The 24798-nt window shown below is 47.7% G+C and overlaps 1 protein-coding gene across 1 annotated transcript in view; it reads left to right on the forward strand.

Annotated features, from left to right (window-relative positions):
• LOC146784224 (myoferlin-like) overlaps positions 1-24798 on the forward strand; it is a 3625175-nt gene that overhangs the window by 2921994 nt on the left and 678383 nt on the right. Inside the window, exons 22-23 of the mRNA XM_085634512.1 lie at positions 8077-8225; positions 9303-9442. Of these exons, the coding sequence (XP_085490638.1) occupies positions 8077-8225; positions 9303-9442 (289 nt within the window). The remainder of the gene's footprint in view (positions 1-8076; positions 8226-9302; positions 9443-24798) is intronic.

The raw sequence follows: 24798 nt of genomic DNA on the forward strand, positions 1-24798 counted from the left end.
GCATCCAGGAAAGTGAGTAGATTGAAACTAGTGAATACGTAATCCCTGCTGTCTAGTCACAGCATGACATTGGCTGAGGTCCTAAGGGAGCAGACTAAACTGGTATTGCAATGACCTCTGAGGGAGCTGATCCACACATAGGACAGTAGGGATGACTGGCCTTGACTCCGTTGGATATTGAGAAAAGTGATGTAGACAATAAGGGACAGTTGCATGATCCTTTGCATGATCATCTGGACACAAGATGAAGGGACGGGAGACCTGACTAGTGTGAAAGAATTTTGTGTTATGGAAATTATGCAAACTATCAAAAATTATGCTAGCATGAACATTTGCATAATTGTTTGGTGCAGCAGGCATGCTTGAGCAGAAATTGTCTTGCCAGAGACAGACAGGTTCGAGTGGAAATTATGTTGAGAAATATTTTCTCTGCGAACCAGTCCTGTTGCTGATATCCTAATTGACTTTTCGACGCAAAGTATGCCCTTGCGTTGTTTTCACTTATTACCAGTAAATGAATTTTGCATAATTTACTGTAATTTTCCTGAATTGTTTTTCTCTTAATTTCAGGAAAAAAGCCCTCAGTTTTGCACACTCTTCTTCAGATTTTAAGGGAACATGGAACAGTGTTCCTATCTATACCGCAATCTGCTGAACATAGTCTGGACACAAAGGGACAGAGACACAGGGCTTTGACTAGACTAGAGCCTGAGCAGGCTGGTTGGTACATAGCTCAAAAGAGGTATCTGGAGTTGACTAAGCTAAAGCCAAAGGAATGTGTGGACACAAAAATGTAGGAGTGGTGTCACCGGTTTTGGCCAATATTTCTTTAAAGTCATCAGGATATAAGAGAACAGTGACAGGCAATCTGACTAGTTTGAAGCCATACAAGAGAGATCTGCACACAAGAAAAAAAGGACAGTTGAACCTGGTTTGGACGTCCTTCGCTGCAGAAGGCTGTCTAGATACAGGGGTACAGGCACTTTTAATTGTGAATCTATTATGGACGGAAGAGGACTGTAGTGATTGACTTAACATGAGTATACTGCCACGTGCTGTAAAGGGTGATCTAGACAAAGGCAGAGAAAGGACAACAACCGAAAAAAAATGGTTGGGCGTGTAGTTAGAGACATTTCTGAAAATAAGGAGTCAGGATGGATAGGCCTGACCACCTTCACTGCGAACGTAGGGTTTTCTTGTTTTAACCCAAAGGCTAATCTGGAGGGTGTGCCCAATACTTCAGAGCTCTTGATGGCCACTTATGCCCATAAAAAAGAATATGAGGCAAACAACAAAAACTGTCCTCAGGTGTTTCTGGGATTACCCCAGTATTGGAACTTTCATAGATTCTCATGCTTTGTATCATTCCCCGTCGTCGGAATGGGAGCCTCGGTAAACAAAAAAAAATAATATATATATATATCATAACCATAGAAGCAAAAGAGAAAAATAGGCCTAGGCCTCATCTCATTTTGTAATATATCACCCTCTTTGTGTAAAAAGAGCCCAAACTTTTGCCAGGACCAATCAGCACAGCCTTACCCCTTGGAACCTTCCTGAGAGAGCTCAGAGCCTCAGATTTTTCTACCGCACGTTGTGCTAGGGAGTCTCCACTGAGCTCTGCTCAGTTTCTCAGAACTTTACTATTAGACATCTTTATTTGCCATCTTTTGTGACATTATGTCAGAAAAGGAGAAGAAAGCCTTATTCAGACCTTGTGCTTCTTGTGGGAAGAAGAGGCTTTTTGTGGAAGATAAGCATGAAAACTGTATTTACTGCCTTTACCCGGAACACAAGGCCACAGACTGCAAAATTTGTCGGACCTTCTCTACCAAAACCTTGAGAGACAGAGAGGGTCGGTTGCTGACGTGGCTGCAGAAGCTGAAGACCAGGACGGAGGTTCTCTCTTCGGATGAGGAGGATTCAATTTCTGGCACCTCCTCCAGGAGATCTAGGAAGAGGGGTAGGTCATCTCCCTCCACCTCTGCGGAACCCCCTCTCAAAGCCCCTCACAGGATCTCTGAAAGGTCTGAGGAGGCTGGTCCCATGAAATCTCCTCACGGAAGTGTAAAGGAGAGGCAGGGACGGGCTGCTGGTGTGGACGTAGCCCTTAGGGACAAGAAGGAGGTTACAACATCTTCTCCTCCGTCCCAAAAGGAGAAACCTGTGAAGAAACATGCTGCAGGAACTCCTCAGACAGTTCCAGTGAAGAAACAGCGTCCGTCGACGCTGGCTAAAGCAGGTACGTCGACGACGATCTCCATAGTTAAGACTGTTTCCATGGGGTCGTCGACGGGACCGTCGACGATATCTACTTCTTCGTCTACGACGGCTTCTTTCTCGTCTTCGACGGCGGTGTCGACGACGAAGACCACATCGACGATGACGACAACGAGTTCGTCGATGTTGATGACGACGAGTTCGTCGACGAGACCGTCGACGGTTGCCCCGTCGACGATGAAACATGCTCCGTCGACGAAGAAGAAGACTCCGTCGACGACCTTACCGTCGACGACGATTCCTGTAATTCTCGCCCCGTCGACGACGGCTACCCTTCAGTCGACGATGTCATCGTCGAGTTCGTCAACGCATGGAATCCCTTTGATAACGACTCCGTCGACGGGACCGTCGACGGGCCCGTCGACGACGAATAATTCGGGATTTGCCATCCAGAGGTTAAAAATTACGCCGGACATGACTTCCCCTAGGCGGGTCACGCCTTTGCCACCATCCATGCTTCTCGATGACTCGGAGGAGGAGGAAGAGGATGGCCAGTATGGGGACGCCTACAGCCCTTCAGACCTGAATGTGAAACAGCAGGACACGGATACTGAGGAGTTTTATGGTCCAGAGGTGCAGGAGGAGCGACAAAGCTTTTCACAGGAAGTACATCCCCGCTCTCTGAGGCAGGATATGATAGCCTTGCCAGTGGCTTTAGTGACGGATTTGCAAATGATGCTGCAAGACTATAAAGGTCGTTTTTCGTCTCTCCCAGACGTCACACCGGTGCGCCCATCTAGGTCTGTGGTACCGCGAGACATGGCAATGGACTTGCCACCTCTGCCTAAGGATATACCTCGTACCACTTCAACGGAGGTACCGTTAGTGGTTCCTCAGTCTTCATATTCGGAACCTGCCAATCAAGACACACAAGATTTGGATACAGATGATGACGATGAGGGGCATGTGATCCCCCTTACTGATCCAGGGGATCCGGATGGGGACCCTGATGACACTGGTATGCAGGATCCGGATGCTGTGGGCCGGTAGACAAATATATCGCCTCCAGCAGATATTGGTGGTTTCCATAATTTGATGGAGCGGGCATCTAAGAGGTTTGGTCTGCCCCTTACAGTGGAGCAGTCGGACTGTTTCCTATATGACTTTAAAGCACAATATAGAAAGTCGGTCAGATCAATTCCCATCATAGAACATGTCTGGGATGAGGGAATTAAGACGATGCAGAACCCACCGACGGTCATCCCGGTTCTTCCCTGGCTGGAGAAGAAATACAAGGCCCCTGAGGGAAGTCCTGCATGTCTCCTAGGACAACCTAAGCCAGATTCCGTAATATCTCAGGCCGCGCAGAGCAAGTCAAAGAATCCGTGCACTCCGTTAACCACGCCTCCGGATAAAGAAGGCAGGAGGCTGGACAATGTGGGAAAGAGATTCTCCACCATGGCCAGCTTGTTAGTCCGTGCGGCTAATTCTTTGGCTATTCTAGGCAGGTACGACCGCCAGATGTGGTGCGACATGGAGCCGTTTATGGACCAGCTACCAGAGTCGAGTCAAGAGGAAGCCAAGCAGGTTCTCATGGAAGGGGAAAGATGCTCTTCGGAAGTCATTGACTGTGCGATGGACATAGCCTCTACTGCTTTCAGGGCTTTGGCAGGGTCAGCGGTCTTGCGCCATCAAGGCTGGTTGAAGGCGACCTGGTTTCGCCAGGAGGTCCAGAATAAGATCTTGGACCTTCCCTTTGATGGGGAGATGCTTTTTGGTAAGCATGTGGATGACGCCCTCCAAAGCATGAAGAAGGACACGGACACAGCTAAGTCCTTGGGGTCTTTGAATTATCGCAACGTGCCATTCAGAGGAGCACGTGGTCGAGGGTTTTCTACTTACAGAGGAAACCAACGTCAGTATTCCACACAATCAGGACAGTCCTATAAAGGTCAATACTCCAGCCAACGCCAAGGTCATTCGGCGTCTTTCTCTCTTCAGTCCCAGAGAGGACGTCAGAATCGTCAGGGACGAGACAACGCCAAGAGGCAATAGCAGCCTCCTGGCTCTGGCTACTGTTCCTCCCCTACCAAGAACACCGGTTGGGGGCAGGATCTCTTTTTGTCTGGACAGCTGGGATCTTTTAACATCAGACCGGTGGGTCTTAAATATTGTTCAGAGTGGCCATACGTTGGAGTTCCAAGATCTTCCTCCAACAAGAGCTCCGGACGCCCGTCCATCAAAACATCTCCGACTGTTGCATCTCGTAGCCCACCAACTTTTCATCAAGAGGGCGATAGAGCCCGTACCTCTTTCGCAAAGGGGCAACGGGTTTTATTCCAGGTTCTTCCTGGTTCGGAAGACGGAAGATACATGGCGTCCTATACTAGACCTAAGGGAGCTCAACACCTATCTCATCAAACTCTCTTTCAGGATGGTCACTCTCCAAGATATTCTATGGCTACTGAATCCGGGAGATTTTTTGGCGTCCCTGGATTTGGAGGATGCATACTTCCACGTTCCGATCCACCCAGCTCACAGGCAATATCTACGCTTCACAGTAGGCAAGAGCCATTTCCAGTTCAAGGTGCTTCCGTTTGGCCTTCGGTCGGCACCTCGGATATTCACGAAGATGCTGGCACCAGTCGCGGCCTTTCTAAGGAAGCAGTCCTTGGAAGTGTTCCCATACTTGGACGACTCTCTCGTCAAGGCTCTGTCGTTCAAGGCAACTTCTCAGGCCGTGTCAACTTACATACGGTTGTTCGCCCATTTGGGTCTTCAGTTCAACAGGTCCAAGTCGGTGCTGATACCCTCCAGGTCACGAAAGTTCCTTGGGGCTATTCTGGACACGAAACTATGCACGGCTCGTCCTTCGGAGGAGCGTCAACGCAAACTCACCGCCTCCGCTCGTCAAATGCTGCACAGGAGATATCTATCGGTTCGACGGTACAAGTCCTTACTCGGATCGATCTCATCCTGCATACCTTTAATACCGCATTGCAGGCTTCATATGCGTCCTCTGCAGGAGGAGTTGGACAAACAATGGGGCCAGGCAGAAGGGTCGTTCAACGACAAGGTGTGGATAACACCTGCTATGCGCAAAGCCTGCGAGTGGTGGCTGGTGAAGAAGAACATCGCAGGAGGATTAACGTTTCGGATTCCTCCTTCGCCTATGGTGGTGACCACAGATGCTTCCTTAGAAGGATGGGGAGCTGTACTCCAGGAGCTTCAGGTCAGCGGTCACTGGAGTCCAGCAGACAGACTACGCCACATCAATCTCTTGGAGCTGAGGGCCATTCACTTAGCCTTGCTGGCGTTCCTTCCCAGGCTTCAGAATCGTGCAGTGCTGGTCCGGACAGACAACACGACGGCCATGCACTATATCAACAAGCGAGGGGGAACAAGGTCGCGGACTCTGTCCAAGGAAGCTCAGACGATCTGGGATTTTGCGATCTCTCACAAGATCACTCTGCAAGCCGAGCACCTAGCAGGGTGTCTCAACATCACAGCAGATGCTCTAAGTCGACAGACGGAAGTGACTCACGAGTGGGAGTTACATCAAGCCACGCTGGAGGCAGTGTTCGAGAGATGGGGTACTCCGACCATAGACCTCTTTGCGTCCCCGGAGAACGCCAAGTGCCGGTTTTACGCAAGCAAGGTTCCCCATCAAGGGTCTCTGGGGAATGCCCTTTCGATTGCTTGGTTCGGCGCATTTTGCTACGCCTTTCCTCCCATTCCCCTCATTCCTCGAGTTCTCAGGAAGGTCAGGGCGGAACCATGCAAGATGATTCTCATTGCTCCAGCATGGGCACGGCAGTTCTGGTTCACGGAACTCCTGCTTCTCTCCCAGGATCGCCCGATTCGCTTGCCACTGATTCCATCTCTGTTGTCGCGAGATCAGAGGCAGGTGCTCCATCCGGATCCGAAGTCACTTCACTTGACAGCGTGGCTCCTGAACACAGAGAATTCCGTCATCTGAATCTCTCCAGGGAGTGCAGGGATGTTTTATCTCAGACGCGGGCGCCAAGCACTAATAAGACATACAGGGTAAAATGGAAGAGATTTTGTCTGTGGTGCCACAGGAATAAACTCCATCCTTATAAGTCCCGGCCACATCAGGTTTTGCCTTACATCCTGTCTCTGGCTAAATCAGGTCTGGCGCACTCTTCTGTCAAGGTACATCTGGCTGCCATATCCCGTTTTCGACGGAAGACATCGGGGCCATCTCTATGGTCCGCAAGGATTGTTAAGCAGTTCCTTAAGGGGTTATTTCGGATGTATCCTCTGGTCCGACCACCCCCTCCTATCTGGCAGCTTAACCTAGTACTGGCTCAACTGATGAAAGCGACCTTTGAGCCAATTCACAAGGCGGACTTGAAGTTCCTGTCGTGGAAACCAGCCCTTCTCTTGGCATTAACTTCGGCTAGGAGGGTTAGTGAACTCCAGGCTCTCTCCATAGTAGAGCCTTTTCTGCAGTTCAAGAGGGATGTGCTGATTTTGAGAACCAACCCAAAATTCATCCCGAAGGTGCCTTCGGAGTTTCATCTGAATGAACCCTTAATTTTGAACTCCTTTTTTCCACGTCCTTCCACCCAGGCGGAACGAACATTGCATTCTTTAGATGTCCAGAGATGTCTGAAATTCTATCTCGAGCGCACACGCTCTTTCAGGAAGTCTACACAGCTATTTATTGCTTACAGTGCACCACGGAGGGGTTTGTCGCTGGCTAAGAGTGGCATTTCCCGCTGGAATTCCAGTGCAATACAATACTGTCATCAGGCTGCGGGCAAACCTTTGGATAAAAGGGCCCGGGCTCATTCTACGAGAGCGATGGCGTCTTCAGTGGCTCTTTTTGCTGGAGTTGCGATCAAGGACATTTGCATGGCAGCAACGTGGAGCAGTGTACACACCTTCACGAAGCACTACTGCCTGGAATCGGTGGGACGAGATGAAGCTGCTGTTGGTCAAGCAGTCCTCCGGAATCTTTTTCAATGAGAGGTGAGCTTTCCCTACAATCCCTCCATCCTGGTAAGCACATTTGATTTCAGTAATGATTGTTTTTCATGTACACTGAGGTGGTTGTGTAAGGCCATGTGTCTTCCAAATGTTCTTTTCTGATGTACTGCTTACTATTCTGATACAAAGCATGAGAATCTATGAAAGTTCCAATACTGGGGTAAGAAAACAAGTTACTTACCTGTAACTTTGGTTCCCCAGTATTGGTAACTTTCATAGATTCTCATGCGCCCACCCACCTCCCCTGGGAAAGCTCTGCCGGTTTACTGAGGTAGTGGCTGTTGGCACAACGGCTACGAAAATCTGAGGCTCTGAGCTCTCTCAGGAAGGTTCTAAGGGGTGAGGCTGTGCTGATTGGTCCTGGCAAAAGTTTGGGCTCTTTTTACACAAAGAGGGTGATATACTACAAAATGAGATGAGGCCTAGGCCTATTTTTCTCTTTTGTTTCTATGGTTATGATATATATATATATATATATATTTTTTGTTTACCGAGGCTCCCATTCCGACGACGGGGAATGATACAAAGCATGAGAATCTATGAAAGTTACCAATACTGGGGAACCAAAGTTACAGGTAAGTAACTTGTTTTCTTACGCACTTTGGGTGCAAGTGGGATAGATGCTGCAGTAGCCCAAGGAGTGAGAAAAGATTGAGATTGGAAGATTGAAAAGATTGATTGTCTCTCAAAAGCTGGCCCAGCTAGGTGAATGACTGAGCGGAGGGTGTATGCATGACGGACCAGGTTGCTGCATATTGTAGGATAGTTAGGCAATCTCAAGAAGACTAAACTTTCCATGATTCTCTGACTCAAATATTAACTGGTAACCTTCCTGTTCAGCTCTGGGCCCCATCCCTGGAGGGACCAACTTACCCCGAAGATGCTTCTGGAACATTATGCAGTGATGAAGTCCTGGCCTGCTCCCCTGTATAGTGATGACGGACAGATGGTGACTGTTCGGGGGCTGCAGTACCTGCTCTCAGATTTGGGTTAGTATGTATGAATGACCACTGAGCATACACTGCTGGGACCCAACCCTAAATACTGAAGCACAGTGGAAAAAGTTGGTGGTGGGGCTGAAAGGGCCGGGGAGGAAAAAAAGCCCACTTCAAAATAGGGCTGCACCTGTGCTTTTGAGCGTTTAAGGCTAGATCCGCCAAATTAGAGGAGTGTCTGGTTGGTGCACATCTTCCTTGCACACACATGGACATTGATGAGTATATCACCTTGAAGATGAGGGAGAGTGGGTTCAGCTTGGGTGCTACTATTGCAAGCACAGTTAATTAGCCATATCGTTGACAAGTGTCTTTCAGCTCTGCTCTTAACTGGTGTGGGTGGACGTGAATTGCCAGCACATTTCACCATTTCCTGTATTTTCATGTGTTTACAGAAAACTGGCAGTTGGCCTTCTGCTTCATGGCACAGAAAACAGGGAATTCCACCGCCAGGCTGTACCTCCCACACAAGTATTTGCCAACTTACACCTTACTGGAGTTCAAACGAGTCCAAGAAAGGTGTAGTGCCCTAGAGATTGATACTGGCTGCTTATCAGCCGGTTAGACTGTGCCGACCACAGAGTTAATTTCTTAATAATCAAAAGGCAGACAATGAGAATGGCTGAAATGCATTTTTGCTAAGCCCTTCCACCAATCAGAATTATTTAATTTGCTCATGCTAGTATTATTGGTTAATGGGCGCCAATCAAAACTACTGCTTATCTGCAGGCTTTCCTGACAGAGCGTTGAAGTCTAGGCGAAGCACAAGTGTCCTGTGTACATGGGGGTGGTGGGAGGTAGATAGTTGATGCCTGGGACAATTTCGCCACGGTATAAAATGTAACTACTGTACTGCCAGTTTACTGGCAAAATGGGCGTATTTTTCCCATTCTGAATTCTGTTGAAAATGTTCAAACACCATCTCTTGGTCATAAAGCTATTTTCACTACTCTTGAACCTGTATTGGCTCCGGCTAGTGTGATCCCTGTAAGCTCAAGACCAAGCAAGAAAGTTTCTTGGGGAGGTAATGATATTCTAACAAATAATGTCAGGATCTCTTTGGGTCACCAGAAGTTGCTGCTCCTACACATAGTCATCTTGGACCTCCTGAAGAGCGACTCGCTTTACACGTCCTTCGAATGCAAAGACAGGTGCCTGAACACGTGGAGACACGGACTTTGTACACCAAAGTTCAGCCAGGAATTGACCAGGTAACTGTTAATGTGACATTTAATCTGCAATGGGAAATAGTCAAGGAAATGAGTAACAGTAAAACTATAAGGTATGCACCGGCGTGAAATAAACTATGTAACAAGCAAAAAGGCAAACCTGAAAGGGTGAATTGAGACAGGTCACAAGCAAAATAAAATGGACCAGGAAGCCAGCAATAGAAAATAAACCAGGTATCCAGCAACAGGAAATTCGATTACGTAAACAGCATCAAGATATTACTTGCATCACTAGGAACATAAAATACACTTAGTAGCCAGAAACAGAAACAACGGCAGATAACCAGCAATAAAAAAATGACAAGATAGCCAGCAATGGCAAACAAACAAGTTACTCGTAATAGGTAAAGCGATTATGTCACCAGACAGTTAATGAGCCACATAGACAGAAGTATGAAATGGCCTACTTAAGCGTAACATGCACTATTAACTAAATCAGTATCCATAACCGACACATAGAATGAGGTACTGCCAAAAATAATAGGTAGGTAAGTAGCATCGGGAAAAAGAATAGACAGGTGGCAACAGAAAACGGACAAGGTAACCAGCAACAGGAAATAGACTGGAACTTTGTGAGGAACTAGGGTGCATTAAATTGTGCGATTGTGTGACCGCTCCATGTAATACAGTTGCAAGCCTTTTAGGACCCGTTAGGTTTAGTTTGTTAAACCGTAGCCCAATCCTGGGTAGCTGTGGCCCTGAGCAGACAGGCTTACACAAAGGAACAATTGTAAAGCATTTAAGCAGCACTAAAACAATTGAAAAAAGCGTACACAAGACACTAAAGAAATCCGACACCAATTTATAAAAATAGTTTATATTTTTATATAATTTTTGACATCACAATGAGAAAGGTCCATTAGAGGGTTCTGGAGAGGCAGAATGTACAAGGTACAGTAAATCAGCACTGTTTACTTAACCGCAAACAAACATTCGCAAAATGAACGAGTTTATCTGATAGCGACATCTAGCCGCAGATTCCTTAACTTTTGAATTCTCCCAAGGCGCCAGTTTGGATCCGGAAATTTTTCAGCAGTACCTCTGCGCACCGAGGGTTGGTGTTGTACAGCTCCGTGATGACTTCGACTCCGTTAATAACATCAGTAGAGCCATATAAGTCCCCTCTGGCGCTCAGACGTCAGTTTCTTCTTTTACGCGCTGCAATGCGGATCCAGAGAAGCAGTTCCTTTGGTTGATTTTTTGACCTGCTTTAATACTTTGTTGTCAGAGGAACAGTGTGCCTTTTCTATGTCTACAGGTTTCAAACCTTGTGGGTCTTGTACCCGACATATGTCGGTGACAGACCCGCATACAATTTGTATGTCGTGTTTAGACCAGCACCACAACACCGAGGATTGTGGCTCCTGCCAGAAACTTAAACAAAAGTTGCTAAAGGAGCAGCATTTGAAGTTGATGGCGGCGCATGTGTCACGGTCCTCTGAGGCTTCCCATCCTCCGTCTTCATCGTCCTGGGTAGAGTATTGGTGGGGTCGATCTAAGAGCCAAAGCCGTTCTGGAGGACGTCATTCTCCAGGGAAATCAAAAGATAAGGGACGGGTGATGTTGCAGCATTCTCGGACTTCACCGAGTGGAAACTCTGTCTCCCATGGCTCCTCCCACTCGACGGTTGAGGAGGCTGTGCGCGTCTCCCCATGTTTCCAGGAGCCAGGGCATCAATGGCTTAGATGAGTGAATATTATAATTCCTCGCACCTCATCTTTGGGACCCTATCACACTCTGGAGCTCCTTTTGGCCCTAAGAAGGTGAGTGGGGCGCCCTCGGAGGGCTTGCACTTGGTGATGGTTAAGCCATTGGAGTCCATGGATCGTCCGACACTGACGTCAGAGGCGTGGGTCAAAGTTGTTTCTTCTCCTCCGTATAGGTGTTGTACGACGTCGGATGTGGAGTCCACTATTCAAACTGAGGGAAATATGCAGGTTTTGATTCCTTCTCAGGAAGAGGTTGTTGTAAAACAGCCTGTGTTGATTGAGGCATGGCTCTTTTATCCCATTCCCGGCATTATTGTGCCTCAGATGGAGGAGAGCTGGTTGGCTGCTCTGGGAGAGGCTGGTGACCTGGATTCTTCAATGGTTTCGAGGTTGCTTTCTCCACCTGACCTTGCTACGGAGGCAAGTTCCTCCTCTGCAGACATGCTAATGTGAGTGGCTACAGTTTTAAGCTTGGCACTTCCTACAATGCACAGGTCCACGATTGAGGCCCTTTTTCAGGGACAGACTGGGGAAGAACCTGTTCTTCTGGAGAGGCCCTTTTTGATTTTATTAGGCACTTGGGCCAAGCCTGAGTCGGGGCCTCAGTGGACCGAGATATTGCACATAGACACCTGCCTGCACCTGGGGACCCAGTTTGTCTTCATAGACACCCTTCCACCTGTAGCTTTGTGATTCGGGTTGCGACTTGTTCACAGGATATAGATTCAGTTCCTAAAACTTCAGTGGGTAAGGAGTCTTGTAGTCGTGATGCATGTGGTACACACATCTTTGCTCCTGCAAGCTCAGCCTTGAGATCCATAAATATGTGCTGGGCAATATTCTGGGTAATATTCCCATGCTTTATGGAATTCGCAACAAAATGTGTTACCATCTCTTCTGGATAACCTCCACTTGGAGATTGGTGATTTGATTAAAGATGGTCAGCAGGCAGCTAGGCTTTCCATAAGGTGTGGTATGGACACTACGGACTCAGTGGGTCGTGCTATGGCATCGGAAGTAGCATTAAGGCGTCTGGCTTGGTTGGCAACTTCAGGTTTCTCAGTGGCTGTCCAGTCGACTTTGGTCGACATGCCATTTGATGGTGCCCATCTTTTTGGGAGTCAAGCTGATGCAGCGTAAGATGCTTCAGAGACAGACAGAGGTCTTCAGAATCGTAGCTTTTCATTGTTTGTTACTGGGTAACTTGTCTTTATACTTGAGATGCAGGCTATTTCTTTATAAGCGAGTAAGCTTTGTTAGGGGATTTTACATGTCCGTTGTTGATTTGACCACTTGGTGCCCTGTGAGAGCAGATGTTTTATTCTCAGTACCATTTTATTTTCTTTGTTTAGGATTTGCTTAGATGACCGAGGGAGGTTTCCCTTTGTCCCTTGGTCTCTGAAGATGAGCTTTGTGTTCAAGAGGTTATTGTCAAGAGAGATGTCTTCTTGTATGTAAGATTTTCTGATGCAAGCTTCTTTGAAGCAGTTTAGTATGCTAAAATGTGCATGGTTTTAGAAGCATGGCCCCCCTTCTTCCTGCACTCATTGGCACTGGTAATGACATGATATACTTCCTAGGCATCCAGAACCCAGAGAGATATGGCACTTCCGCAGCTGTTATTAATCATCACCAGTCTTAGGACCCCCCCAACCGCATAGGCTAACGTGGACATTGTACACGAGAGACACTGTGATTTACGTGAATCTTGCGATAAGGGTGAGAGAGGTTCTGGCTTGTAGGTGTGCCTCCGTTGGCTCTCCTATGATCATAACCTGCACCATGTTTAAAGTATACTGTGATATTGTTTGACCTCCTTCTCTGCTCTCCCTATCTGTAATATACTGCTCACGAAGAGTGTTCTTCGATAATAACATGGTCTGCACTGAAGCTTTATTGTAATTATGATGAACCAGTGACCCCCTGGGGGCCGATTATCTGCTATCTGCTTTTTTATGTTGAAAATAATAAACGGATTTTGAGTAAAAAATGTTTTGCATGGTTTTGATCTTTCGTTGTCTCTCATAGGGACATGTTGGTATGCCTGTGGTAATTCTAGTATATAGGGACGTTCTAGTCCTTACTCGTTAAAGTAATCAGCGCAGTGTGTCGTCACTACTCCTGTGGTGTGCATTTTTTTTTTTGTGAAATATTTTTATTAGAAACATTGAGCATCACCAATTCGCATGGTCAATACAAAAGTTATCCTCTAGCAGCACCAGTATTTTTTAAACTTGTTAAATCAATACTTGTACACGACTTCAAGAACCATCACAGCAACATTATAACATACCAGCCCCGTTACCTTCCATCCACCACCCTCAATCTGACATTTGAACAGCTTCCGATCTTGGTGGTTCACAAATATACCCCATGAATTTATTCCAATCTCCCCAGACTCTTGCCCATTTTTGGGGACATCCCCGATGCACATATACCGCCCTTTCCGCTACCATGGCTTCATCCATGTCCCTACACCATTCCTGCAGCGTAGGAGACTCGTCCGACCCCCACCTCCTTGCAATATTCCTTTTAGCAACCATGATTCCCAGTGTTACCCAGTCCTGCGCTGGGTGGGTTAGGTCAGTCGGCTCCCACATGTTTAATAAGCATCGTTTCGGTTCTGGAAGCAATGATTCTTCCACAGTTTGAGACATAGTCCTCATTATCTCGACCCAATATGCCATAATCTTCGGACACTCCCATATCGTATGATAGAAGGTACCCTCTTCCCCACAATCCTGCAGACAAAATTGGTGTGCAGCCATCCCTATTTTAAAGAGGGTCACTCTGGTGTAATACGTACGATGAAGTACTTTCAGTTGTATCAACTGCAGGCGTGCCGGTATTGCAACCTCCCGAGGGGACGACAGCGCCTCCTGCCACTCTTCATCATCCAATTCTCCCAAATCTACGGCCCATTTCCGTTTAAGTGCCAACATAGGGTCCGGCAAATTGTTTATCAACTTACGATAGGTGAAAGAAGTGGCCCTTTTATGCATATATTCAGTCAGCAATCTATCCTCTAAGGGAGTGGCCTCTGCCAAGATGGTACCTGCAGGTATAGCCGCCTGTAGCGCGTGCTTCACCTACATGTATCTGTAGAATTCCGACACGGCAAGTTCATAATGGGCCTGCAGGTGTTCAAACGAGACTACTGCGCCCTTTCTCCAGAGATCGCCCACCGTCGATATGCCTATTGCATCCCATTTATCAAAGCCTTTACTGTTCTTTAATCGTCCAAGCCGCTGAGATGTCCAGAGTGGTGTCATTTGTGTAATAACCCCCCTCCAACCCAGCCTGGCATGCACCTCGTACCATATGTGAACAGTGTGCGCTGTTGGCCCAATCAGTAGTGTGGATTTAGCTCTATTATACAATACCGACAGGACTCCATCCTCTCCTAGGCCCTACCTATCCGCCTGAAATGCTGGGTCGGCATGAGGAGTGTGCATCCAACTATTAATCACTTTTAATTGGGCCGCCCAGTAGTATATTTGTATATTAGGGAGGGCTATACCACCGTCATACCAACTTCTGACCAACTTATCTTGCCCGATGCGCGCCGGTTTACTCCCCCAGATCAGACCGGAAACTTCCGAAGCGATTGTTTTAAAATAACTCAGTGGTACTCGAAACGGGGTATTCTCCAAAACATACAAAAAGAGTGGGAGCGGCATCATTTTAAAATGCGACGCTCTTCCCAGCATTGATAACGGCAGACCACGCCATACCAACGCGTCACGCTGAAACCGCTCCAAGGGAGGTCCAAGATTTCTCTGAAGGAAGTCATCAGGTTTGGGTGTAATATGAATGCCTAGATATTTAAAGGTCGTCTCCGTGACCTGCAACGGGCAATCCCCGGGAAGCAACGGCATCGGACCATGCAATACAAATAGGACCGATTTGGACCAGTTGATTGTGTATCCGGATACCCGACCGAATATTTCACAGATATTTAAGAGCGCCAGGATGGAGCGTTCGGGGGATGTCAGATACAGTAGCACATCATCCGCATAAAGGGAAATGCGGTCTTCCCAGTGTGGTGTCCATTTAAGTCCACGAATCATCGGCTCCCATCTGATCATGCTGCCAGCGGCTCCAACACTAATGCGAAGAGCAGCGGGGACAGCGGACACCCTTGGCACGTTCCCCGCACCAGTGGGAAGTCTCCAGATATATGTCCATTGGCCGCTACATGCGCTATTGGTTTAGCGTAGAGCAGCTGTATCCACGCACAGAATTTTGGCCCAAAGCCGAAATGCCTAAGGACTGCAAAAAGATACAGCCATTCTACCATATCAAACGCCATCTGCGCATCAAGGGAGAGGATAACCGCCGGCTCCTGAATATGGGACATGCGCGCTATTACTCCCTGCACCGCCGCAAGTTGAGAACAGTGCTCCTATTTGGCATAAACCCAGACTGATCTGGGTGAATTAAGGTTGCCAGATGGGGGGTCAACCGTGTCGCCAATAGTTTGGCTAATATTATGGTTTCGGCGTTAAGTAATGATATCGGGCGGTAAGAGGCGCATTCTTCAGGGGGTTTTCCGGGTTTTGGGATCGTCACAATGGTGGCCATTTGTTGATCTCGCGGGAGCTCCCCCGCCGCTAGGCTCTCAAGATACATATTTAAAAGATGAGGGGCAGTTATAGCGGCTGTCTTTTTATATAGTTCAATGGGAAAACCATTAGGACCTAACGCTTTCCCTGACTGTAGGGAGCCGATAGCCAATTGCAGTTCATCGACCGTTAGGTCAGCTTCCAGGGTGAGGGCTTCTTCTGGGGATAATTTAGACAACTGAATATCTTTGATCTACGCTTGCGCCTCTATCGTCTCTATAGTCGTCTGTGATTCGTATACCTGCTTGAAATGCCCGTCTAATGTATTCACTATTTCCTCCGGCGCAGCCACCTATGAGCCATCCGGCATCCGTAGCTGCGCTATCGTTCTTTGTGCTCGTTCCTTTTTATCAAGCCAGGCTAAAAGTTTACTAGCCTTATCACCTATTCCGTATATTGTGTGCCGCGTGGCTTGGATCCGAGCCCTAGTCGTCTCCAGCTGGTATTCCCTAAATTCACATTGTTTAGCGCGCAATGCTCGGGATGCCTCTAATGACGGATTCTGTGCGTGTTGATCTGTAGCAGTGCGCAGTTCGGACTCAATGGTATCTAATTCGGCTTGTTTTGCCCTCTTGTGGCCTTCAACAGAGGAAATGACCTGCCCACGAATCACCGTTTTATATGCTTCCCAAAGATTACCCGGAGACTGGACTGAGGAAACATTCTCTTGGAAGTAATGCCGTGTCGTTGTGATTATGTCTTCTGAGAACTTAGGGATTTGTAAATATCCCGGAAACACGGGGTAGACACGCTTCCGCGCTTTATGATGGTTCATGTACTTTAGCATTAAGGGTGAGTGATCTGAAATACCCCTAGGGCGGATCCTCAACATCCACCACATTCGTGAGATGTTCTGCGGCTGTAAAGAAATAATCAATACGGGAAAGGCTATTATGCACCCCCGACTGAAAAGTATATTGCCTCGCCTCTGGATGTCTGTATCTCCACGCATCTGTAAGCCCGAGAGCCTCTATAAACCCCTCTAGACGTGCAGTGCCTGTCTTGTTCTGCCTGGGGGGGTGCCTATCTCTGGTTCCATCAATAACAGCATTGAAGTCCCCACCAATCATTATCATACCCTCTGGAAGACCTAATAGAAATGTGCTAAGCACCGGGAGAGCCACTGAGTGAAGGGCTGGGGGGATGCATACGGACACGATATTGAACAGTTTCCCTTCCCATTGACAGGAAATTGCCGCAAAGCGACCCTGATCATCCGTTTGAGTATGTTGTATGATCAGCGGGAACTGTTTACGCACTAAAATACCCACACCTCTTGAGCCCAAAGAGAACGCAAAGTGCACCACCATTTTGTACCCCCATCGATCCATAGCCCTGCAAGCTGAGCCCACCAAGTGCGTTTCCTGCAGCAGGGCCACCGCCGGTGCGCATCTCTTTAGATATTGTAGAACGAGACCTCTCTTTATTTTATCCCCCAGCCCATGCACATTCCACGTAAGCAGCGTTAAGGGTGTAACCGGGGACACCGAAGGTATCTGCGAATCCGACTCAATCCGTGTCTGTGTCATCCCTTTTCATCACGCACAGTCTGCCCTCTTTTTCTAATCACATACTGGAAGTGTGCCATGCCTGCCTTTATACAAATCTGAACCAAGAACAGCAAATACCAACACATTATTTCCATGTAGCAACTGCCCCCTTTATTTTGATGAAGCTGTATGCCATCTTACTATGAAGATGTGACCCAGGTCCTTCCACACGCCACCACCCCTCGAGCCAGTCATGGGCCTCCTCCGGGCTCTCAAAAAACCAGTTTTTGCCATCCGCCGCGACACGCAGCTTCGCCGGAAACAGCATGGAGTATGATAGTTCCCTGTGTCTAAGTTCTTTCTTTATTTCAAAAAAGCTCCTGCGACGCTTGGTTACTGCTGCCGTGTAGTCTGGGAAGAAGGACACCACTGAGTTTTGGATACGCAGGGGCAGAGCCACCCTCGCCGTTTGCAGTATAGCATCCCTAAAAATCACGAAAATTGAAAATGAGAGCTAGGACTGGTCTAGGGGGCACTCTGTGTGCCCTTTCCACAGAGAAGAAATCCGAAAGTCCTCTGGGTTGAAGTCTGTGTTTTATGAGATCCTCAATGTACAGATCCATGGCTGGACTCCCTTCGCTTTTGGGAATACCTATGACACGGACGTTGTTGCGCCGAGAGCGCCCCTCCTGGTCGTCCAGCTTCTCCACCATAAGTCTGTTTTCTGCTTCCAAATGACCAACCCTTTGAAGCAGTGCAGTGGTGTTCTTTGACAAAGATTTTGTCACGTGCTCAACCTCCGTTACCCTGGCCGTCATCTTCTGAAAGTCTGCCCTCAGGAAGGAGACATCAGTGGGTATGGACCCCACCGTTGATTGCACTTTATCGAGAGCCGCCATAATATCTTCCAGCGTCACTTTCGTCGCTCCCTCCAGATCAGAGCTTTGGGCAGGTACATTTTTGCGCTCAGGCGGAGCGGGAAGGTCTTTATTGTAGGCGTATTTATCCAGTTTGCCCTGTGAGATCGTACGAGGGCCTCTGCCCCCCATTTTCGCCCAATTACGTACTGCGCCAGCCGGTAGTCGCCGCCGCCTGCCGCGGGAGCACACTCCGCGCGCGGGCTGTTGGGTTTCCCGCCGCGCTGGTAGTTGAAATTAGGCGGAGCCTTGGACTGTTGAAGCGTCGTCAGTAAATGCGCACCGATGCCTCAGAGCCTATTCTAGGTCAGCAGGCGCAGCCACGGCCACGGGTCATGCCAGCCTTACAGGCAATAGTGCTGCAGACGCCGTCATTGGTATTAGCTGGGTCCAGGAGTAAAGTTTGTGGGCTAGTTGAACACCTCCCCTCAGCAAGGGCGATTTAGAGTGTCAACGTGCGCCCCAGATCACTTAGCACAGCAGGGATATTGCCAACCGCCACCTGCACCAGCAAGCCCCCTTGATTCCATGTGTACCAGCACACAGGCGTACTTTGCAGGCAAAGTTTTCAGCCGTCTCTCGGTGCCCAGGCCCCTCTTCGCACCTGCGCTCCCCCACCTGCGCTCGCCAGCACGGGTCGCGCTTTTCTCTGTGTGCGCACCTCGATCTCTTTGCCTCCGGCAATAGTGCTGCAGATGCCGTCAATGGTATCAACTGGGGTCCAGGGGCAAAGTTTGTGGGCTAGTGAAACACCTTCCCTCTGCAAGGGCCTTATAGAGTGTTACCATGCGCCCCTGATCACTTAGCACAGCAGGGATAGTACCAGCCGCCACTTTCACCTGGCCTGCACCAGCAAGCCCCCTTGATTCCTTATGTACCAGCACACAGGCGTATTTTGCAGGCGAAATTTCAGCCGTCTTTTGGTGCCCAGGCCCCTCTCCGCACCAGCGTTCACCCACCTGCGCTCGCCAGCACAGGTCGCGCTTTTCTCCGTGTGCATACCTCGATCTTTTTGCCTCCGGCCAGTCGGGTGCCCCCTCCGTTATGCTTGTTCCTTCGTGCTTCACGTTTGGACTCGAAGGCCGAAGCAGCCCCGTATGCGTTCTGTGAGTGGGGGGGGCGATGGGGTGGAGAGAAGGAATCTCCTGATGTGCCCGGTAGTTGCGAGCGTGCACTATTTCCTGCAGCTGCCGTCCGCCAGTGCGTCACTCGTTTTCCGCGCAGCCCCGCTGCTCTCGTTCACCTCCGACGGCCTTAAGTTTACTCCAGTCCCCGGCTGCCTTCGCGTGTCCAGGCCTCAATCTTTGGCGCGCACCCGTCAGTGTGTTTGCAGTCCGTTCCGACCGGGAAGCAGCACGATCGATGCCCCTCACCTCCGGCTTTCGAGAAATGGCTGTTGAGGTAGGATTAGTGTCCGGATTTTATGTCGGATTGATCGGGGAACCGGTGTTTCCCTCGGAGCTCCTCTAGGTAGCAGCCATCATGATCGGCTGCAGGCCACGCCCCCCCCCATGGTGTGCATTTTTAATATAGTTCTGATGAATTCAGGGCCTACACTTTGTATTCTTTTGAAAACATGTTCTTGTGGTTTATCCTTCATTTAAGTCCTCTGGAACTATGGGCCCGATTCACAGAACAAACTTAAGACAAAATCCTAAACTTAGTACCATTTTGGTATTCACAGAATCCACTTACTACTTCTGGTATTCACAGAATTAACTTACTACTTTTGCGATTCACAGAATAAACGTACTACTTTTGCTATTCACAGAATGGATTTACGACTACTAACTTTACGTCCGCACTCGGGCCGGAAATTCCGGCCCGGAGGCGGAGCTTCCGGCCCGGAGGCGGAGTATCCGGGCCGAAGGCGGGGCTTCCGGGCCGGAGGCGGAGCTTCCGGCCCAGAGGTGGAGATTTTGGCCATGGCTAAATCTCCGCCACTGACCGGAATCCCCACCTCCGGGCCGGAAGCTCCGCCTCCGGGCCGGAAGCCCCACCTCTGGGTCGGAAGCTCCGCCTCTGGGCCGGAAGCTCCGCCTCCGGGCCGGAAGCTCCACATTTGTATTATATGTTCTTTACGTTATGGAAAATTGTGTGAGTAAACTCAGCTTTTATGGTGTATTCTTTGGAAGACTCGAGTTAGTTGCCTTCTCCTCTGTGGAGGGGATATGTGATTAATTTGTTCATTCCTAGAACATAAGAGTGTGAACTTTGTATCTTATGCTGTGTGATAGGTAGTGTCGGAAACAATCTGATGGAGACTTCTAGCTGCAGTTTCCCTACCTGTTTTCGGTCATACAATTTATGTTTGGAGTTTTTAAACTTTATAGGAAGCTGTTCTTGTTATTCTACCACAATGCCTTTTGCATCTGTCTGGAGGAGATATATGAACTGTCTTTTTGGTTATGTGTCTATTTTCTCTGTGTTTTGCAAGTATTTGGGGAATCATGGCTGTTACTTTTTGAGGCGGTCTTGTGATCAAATTGTGTTTCTTATCACAAGTGTTATTGCATGTGCTTGTAGCTAACAAGGATTCAGTTTATATAATATTTCCTTTTAATGTTTCATTTTTACCTTATTTCATATTTTGAAACTGTCTAATAGGTGCGTTCCCTTTTCGTCTTTTGCTTGCCTTGGTATTTTGAGCATGGCCACGGCTCAGAGTCATGTTCAGCCTTTAGGGCCATGACAATAAAGGCCATGGAGGCGCAGGCTTTGTAGATACCTGCGGTCCTGCAGTAAATGTGGGTCAGTGATGCTCTATGTGTTGTCAGACCACTCGGAGTCTATTGTGACGCAATTTGATATATATTTTGCATATGTCCAGGTGATACACCTTTGTGGCAAAAAAATAATAATACATTACAACAGGCATTATTGATGAATATCAATATTACATTCAAACCTATTAGTGTCATTATTGTCTCTTTACCGTGCATTATGTCATTTTGGGTGGTCATTTTGTTCTAACAAATTCTCTATACCATGGAAGTATTATTGTTCATCTTTCTTTTGGTGTTCATTCATCTTGATATAATGGAATGTGTTCTGAGAGTTCTTCTTTCGGATTTTATCAGGACAGTTCTTTCTCTGATATTTTTTTATTGTTGTGAAGAATGCTGATTACATGACTTTTGTCTTGCTCTCTGCCCTTTAGGTCAACAAGTTCTCTTTCCTCTTTGGGGATATGAGATAATGTACGTTAACTAGCAGGTGGTTCTTTAGGGTTTTCTTTTTTCCCTTTTCCTTCAAATGCCGATTCTCTCAGACCTATAGGGTTGACTTTTATTTATATATTCTGTGACAGTGATCATGGATTCTATTAAGAACCAAGCTCTTGTTCTACTATTCCTACATACTTTTGGTTGGTTGTTAGTTATGACTGGCTGGTTCTCTTTGAGAACTTTTGTATGATTTTGTAGGATTAGTTCGCAGACCCTCCTCCAGTGGGGTATAGTTATGGTATTTAATTCAAAAGTTGAGGAACCCCGCACGGAATGTCAGACCGGTGCATGGTATTTTCCCAGCAGACAGGGGCCTTCGGTGTCAGCAGAAGTGCCTCCTCTACCAATCTATTGGGATGCCTATCGATGTGCGCACTAGATTAGTGATGTTATGGATATGTGGAAAGCGCTGTCACCCCGCGGATGAAAATAGGACGACTTTTGTACCTAGTGCATAGAGAGACCTAGTACATGATGTTCGGAGCATCGTGACAATGTTGTGCGAAGCTGGCTGTATAAATAAAGTAGTTTCAGAGAAACTAATCCAACATTGTCGTGCATGCAAATGTGTGCAAAAGGTCACAGCTGAAATTTTATTTTCACGGACAATGTAAAGAATAAGCTGCCTTGATACACAAGCCTAACTGGGGAATATAATACCCACTCCTCATCCTAAGGGCCGATATACAACAGGTATCTAAAAAGCCAGTGTAAAAATGGAATACTACTCTTAACATTGTCTAAAGGTAAATTTCCTCTTTTAAATTATTCTTAAAAGCCTTAAAGTCATCATACTGTTTGACATCCTAAGCACACCAAAATCCATGATTCCTAGAAAAAAAAAAGAAAAAAAAAATATTTGGTCGAATTTAGTTTATAAAACAAGCAAATTGTTCCCACACGGAAAAGGCAAATTATGTCATGTGTTTCGAGTGGCAGACACAACATTGTTGTTGTCCATAACCGCAGATGACGATCCCAGAGGGGCACTTCGAAGCAGATTAATAGAGAAAAGGTTATTCCATCCAATTCCCACAGCAGCTACAGAGGGAGGGACTGCATATTGTATGTGTATTGTGGAACTGTTGTCCAAGTCAGTAGGAGCCGAAGCACCTCAGGGTGGCTCAAGAAATCCATTCATCAGTAACGGGGACAATATCCATGGGACATTAACGGGTCCAGTAGTTCATCAATTTCCAATGGCACAACCAGTTGTGATCCTAGGCATATGTCGCATTTTGCATTTTACCCCGCAAACCAGACCTAGGCGTCTGAATGTGTCTCTCTCCAAACCATGGTTCTCGCCCTCACTAAAAGTGCAAAAACAGCATTGCAAAAGGCTAGAAAGTAAATGGAGACTGAACTATTGTATTGAGGCCAAAGTTGCCCTTAAAACGGCCCAAAAATCTTATTACCCTGCTATTGTGCAAGCTAAACGCTTGCACCATGCTGAACATATTGCCTTATCTGGCAACAATGCTGTGACACCTAAAACATGACCAATGCCCATGCTCCATTGCTTTATGGTGTGAAGAACTCTCTAATTTTTGTATTAATAAAGTTAAAGCCCTTCAATCTCACTTTTGCACATTGGTCACCCAGGCCAATGCGGCCCCCCATTCCAACCAACCTCATCTCCTTCAGAGGCCAGCCTTTCCACTTTTGATGTAATCCCTTTGGTGGATTCCATGGCTGCTCTGTCCGCTCTCAAATGAGGTTCACCTAGTTACCTGTGTCCTGCCAAACATTTAGCGAGCACGGCCACTGTAGTTAACCCTCTCCCGAATCAGTTGATTAACACCTCCATGGCATCGGCCACTGTCCCTCCCGCCTGGAAGCAGGCTCTGATCATTCCCCTTATAAAAAAGGCATCCCTTGACCCTAACCTCCCAGCTAGCTACTGCCCGATCTCGCTTCTCCCAGCCATTGCTAAAGTCTGTTAGATGGTCAACAAGCAATTGACCGCCTTTGTTGAACTGCACGGTCTCCTCCACTTGGCACAATCTGGCTTTAGAGCCTCATATAGTACGGAGTCAGCCCTGGTGGAAATTGCTGAAGCTATTCGTGAAACTTTTAATATAGGGGCAGGGCAGTATTGGTCCTTTTGGACCTGTCTGCTGCTTTTGATACGGTCCCCCACTCACTGCTCCTTGCCCGTCTGCAACAGCTAGGCATCACGGCGTCCGCTAGTAAGTGGCTCAAATCCTTTTTGGAAGGCAGAACTCAGAGAGTCTGGATCCCCCCTTTCACATCCACTTTTCAAGAACGTCAGACCGGGGTACCACAGGGATCCGCTTTTGTTCAATATTTATATGTCTCCTCTCTTTCAGCTGGCGGACGAGTTAGGCGCCAAAGTTGGCGCTTATGCTGACGATACTCAGCTTTTGTTCACCTGGAAGAAGCATGAGTCTTCTACGGCCCATGTTAAAACTTGTCTTACAGCTGTGATAAATAGGCTCACTTCCACGCAGCTCACGTGTAATGAAGATAAAATTGAGCTCTTATTCTTTGGCGCTCTTCCCCCTTTGTTCTGGCACACTTTTTGGCCAGATGAGACCCCAAAGCCTTCTCCACAGGGCCTTCCGGTTAAGAATCTTGGGATCTGGTTAGATGAAAAGCTTAGCCAAATCAGGCAGCCAAATCAGTAAATTGACAGGTACCTGTTTCGGTATTCTGAAGTTACTTAAAAAGTTTCTGCCTCTTCTCCCCTTGGTAGCAAAGGAAACAGTTACTCGTGCGCTTGCCACCTCCCGTTTTGACTACGCTAATGCACTTTATGTAGGTTTACCTGGCTTCCTCCTGGACAGACTACAAGTGGTCCAAAATGCCGCTGCCAGATTGCTCCTTGGCCTCCCCAAAAGAATTAGTGTCAGGCACCATCTGCGTAGTCTTTACTTGCTCCTGGTGAGAGCAAGGGTTAAGTTTGAGGTCCTAGGAATGGCCCATGCTGCCCTGTATTAGTATGGTCCGGTCTCTCTCAGGAAGCGCTTTCAGTTTTATGTCCCCAGTAGGCACCTGCGCTCCTCAAATATGCTAAGGGCAATTATGCCCAGATTCCGTCTGAAAAGGAAAGGCGGCAGCTCTCTGGCTAATCTGGCCACGATGGCCTGGAATTCTCTCCTGTTTGATCTACGCTGCCTGCAGGACCCCATTCAATTTAGAAAGAAACTGAAAACTTTCCTTTTTCAACTGAAATGTTCTCTGTTTTTTTTTTACAATCTCTCTGTTCTACTTTGGGTGGGCGCCAGGACACTCTTCTAAGTAGCTGTGCGCGTTATAAACTCGGTTAACATAACACATGTCTAACACGCATTCCTGGCCTCACAGCAGGTAGTAGAATACAGATGGTTTGCAGTTAAGCCAAACAGGC

The sequence above is a fragment of the Triturus cristatus genome, chromosome 11 (assembly GCF_964204655.1).
Source record: "Triturus cristatus chromosome 11, aTriCri1.1, whole genome shotgun sequence".
Lineage (NCBI taxonomy): Eukaryota > Metazoa > Chordata > Amphibia > Caudata > Salamandridae > Triturus > Triturus cristatus.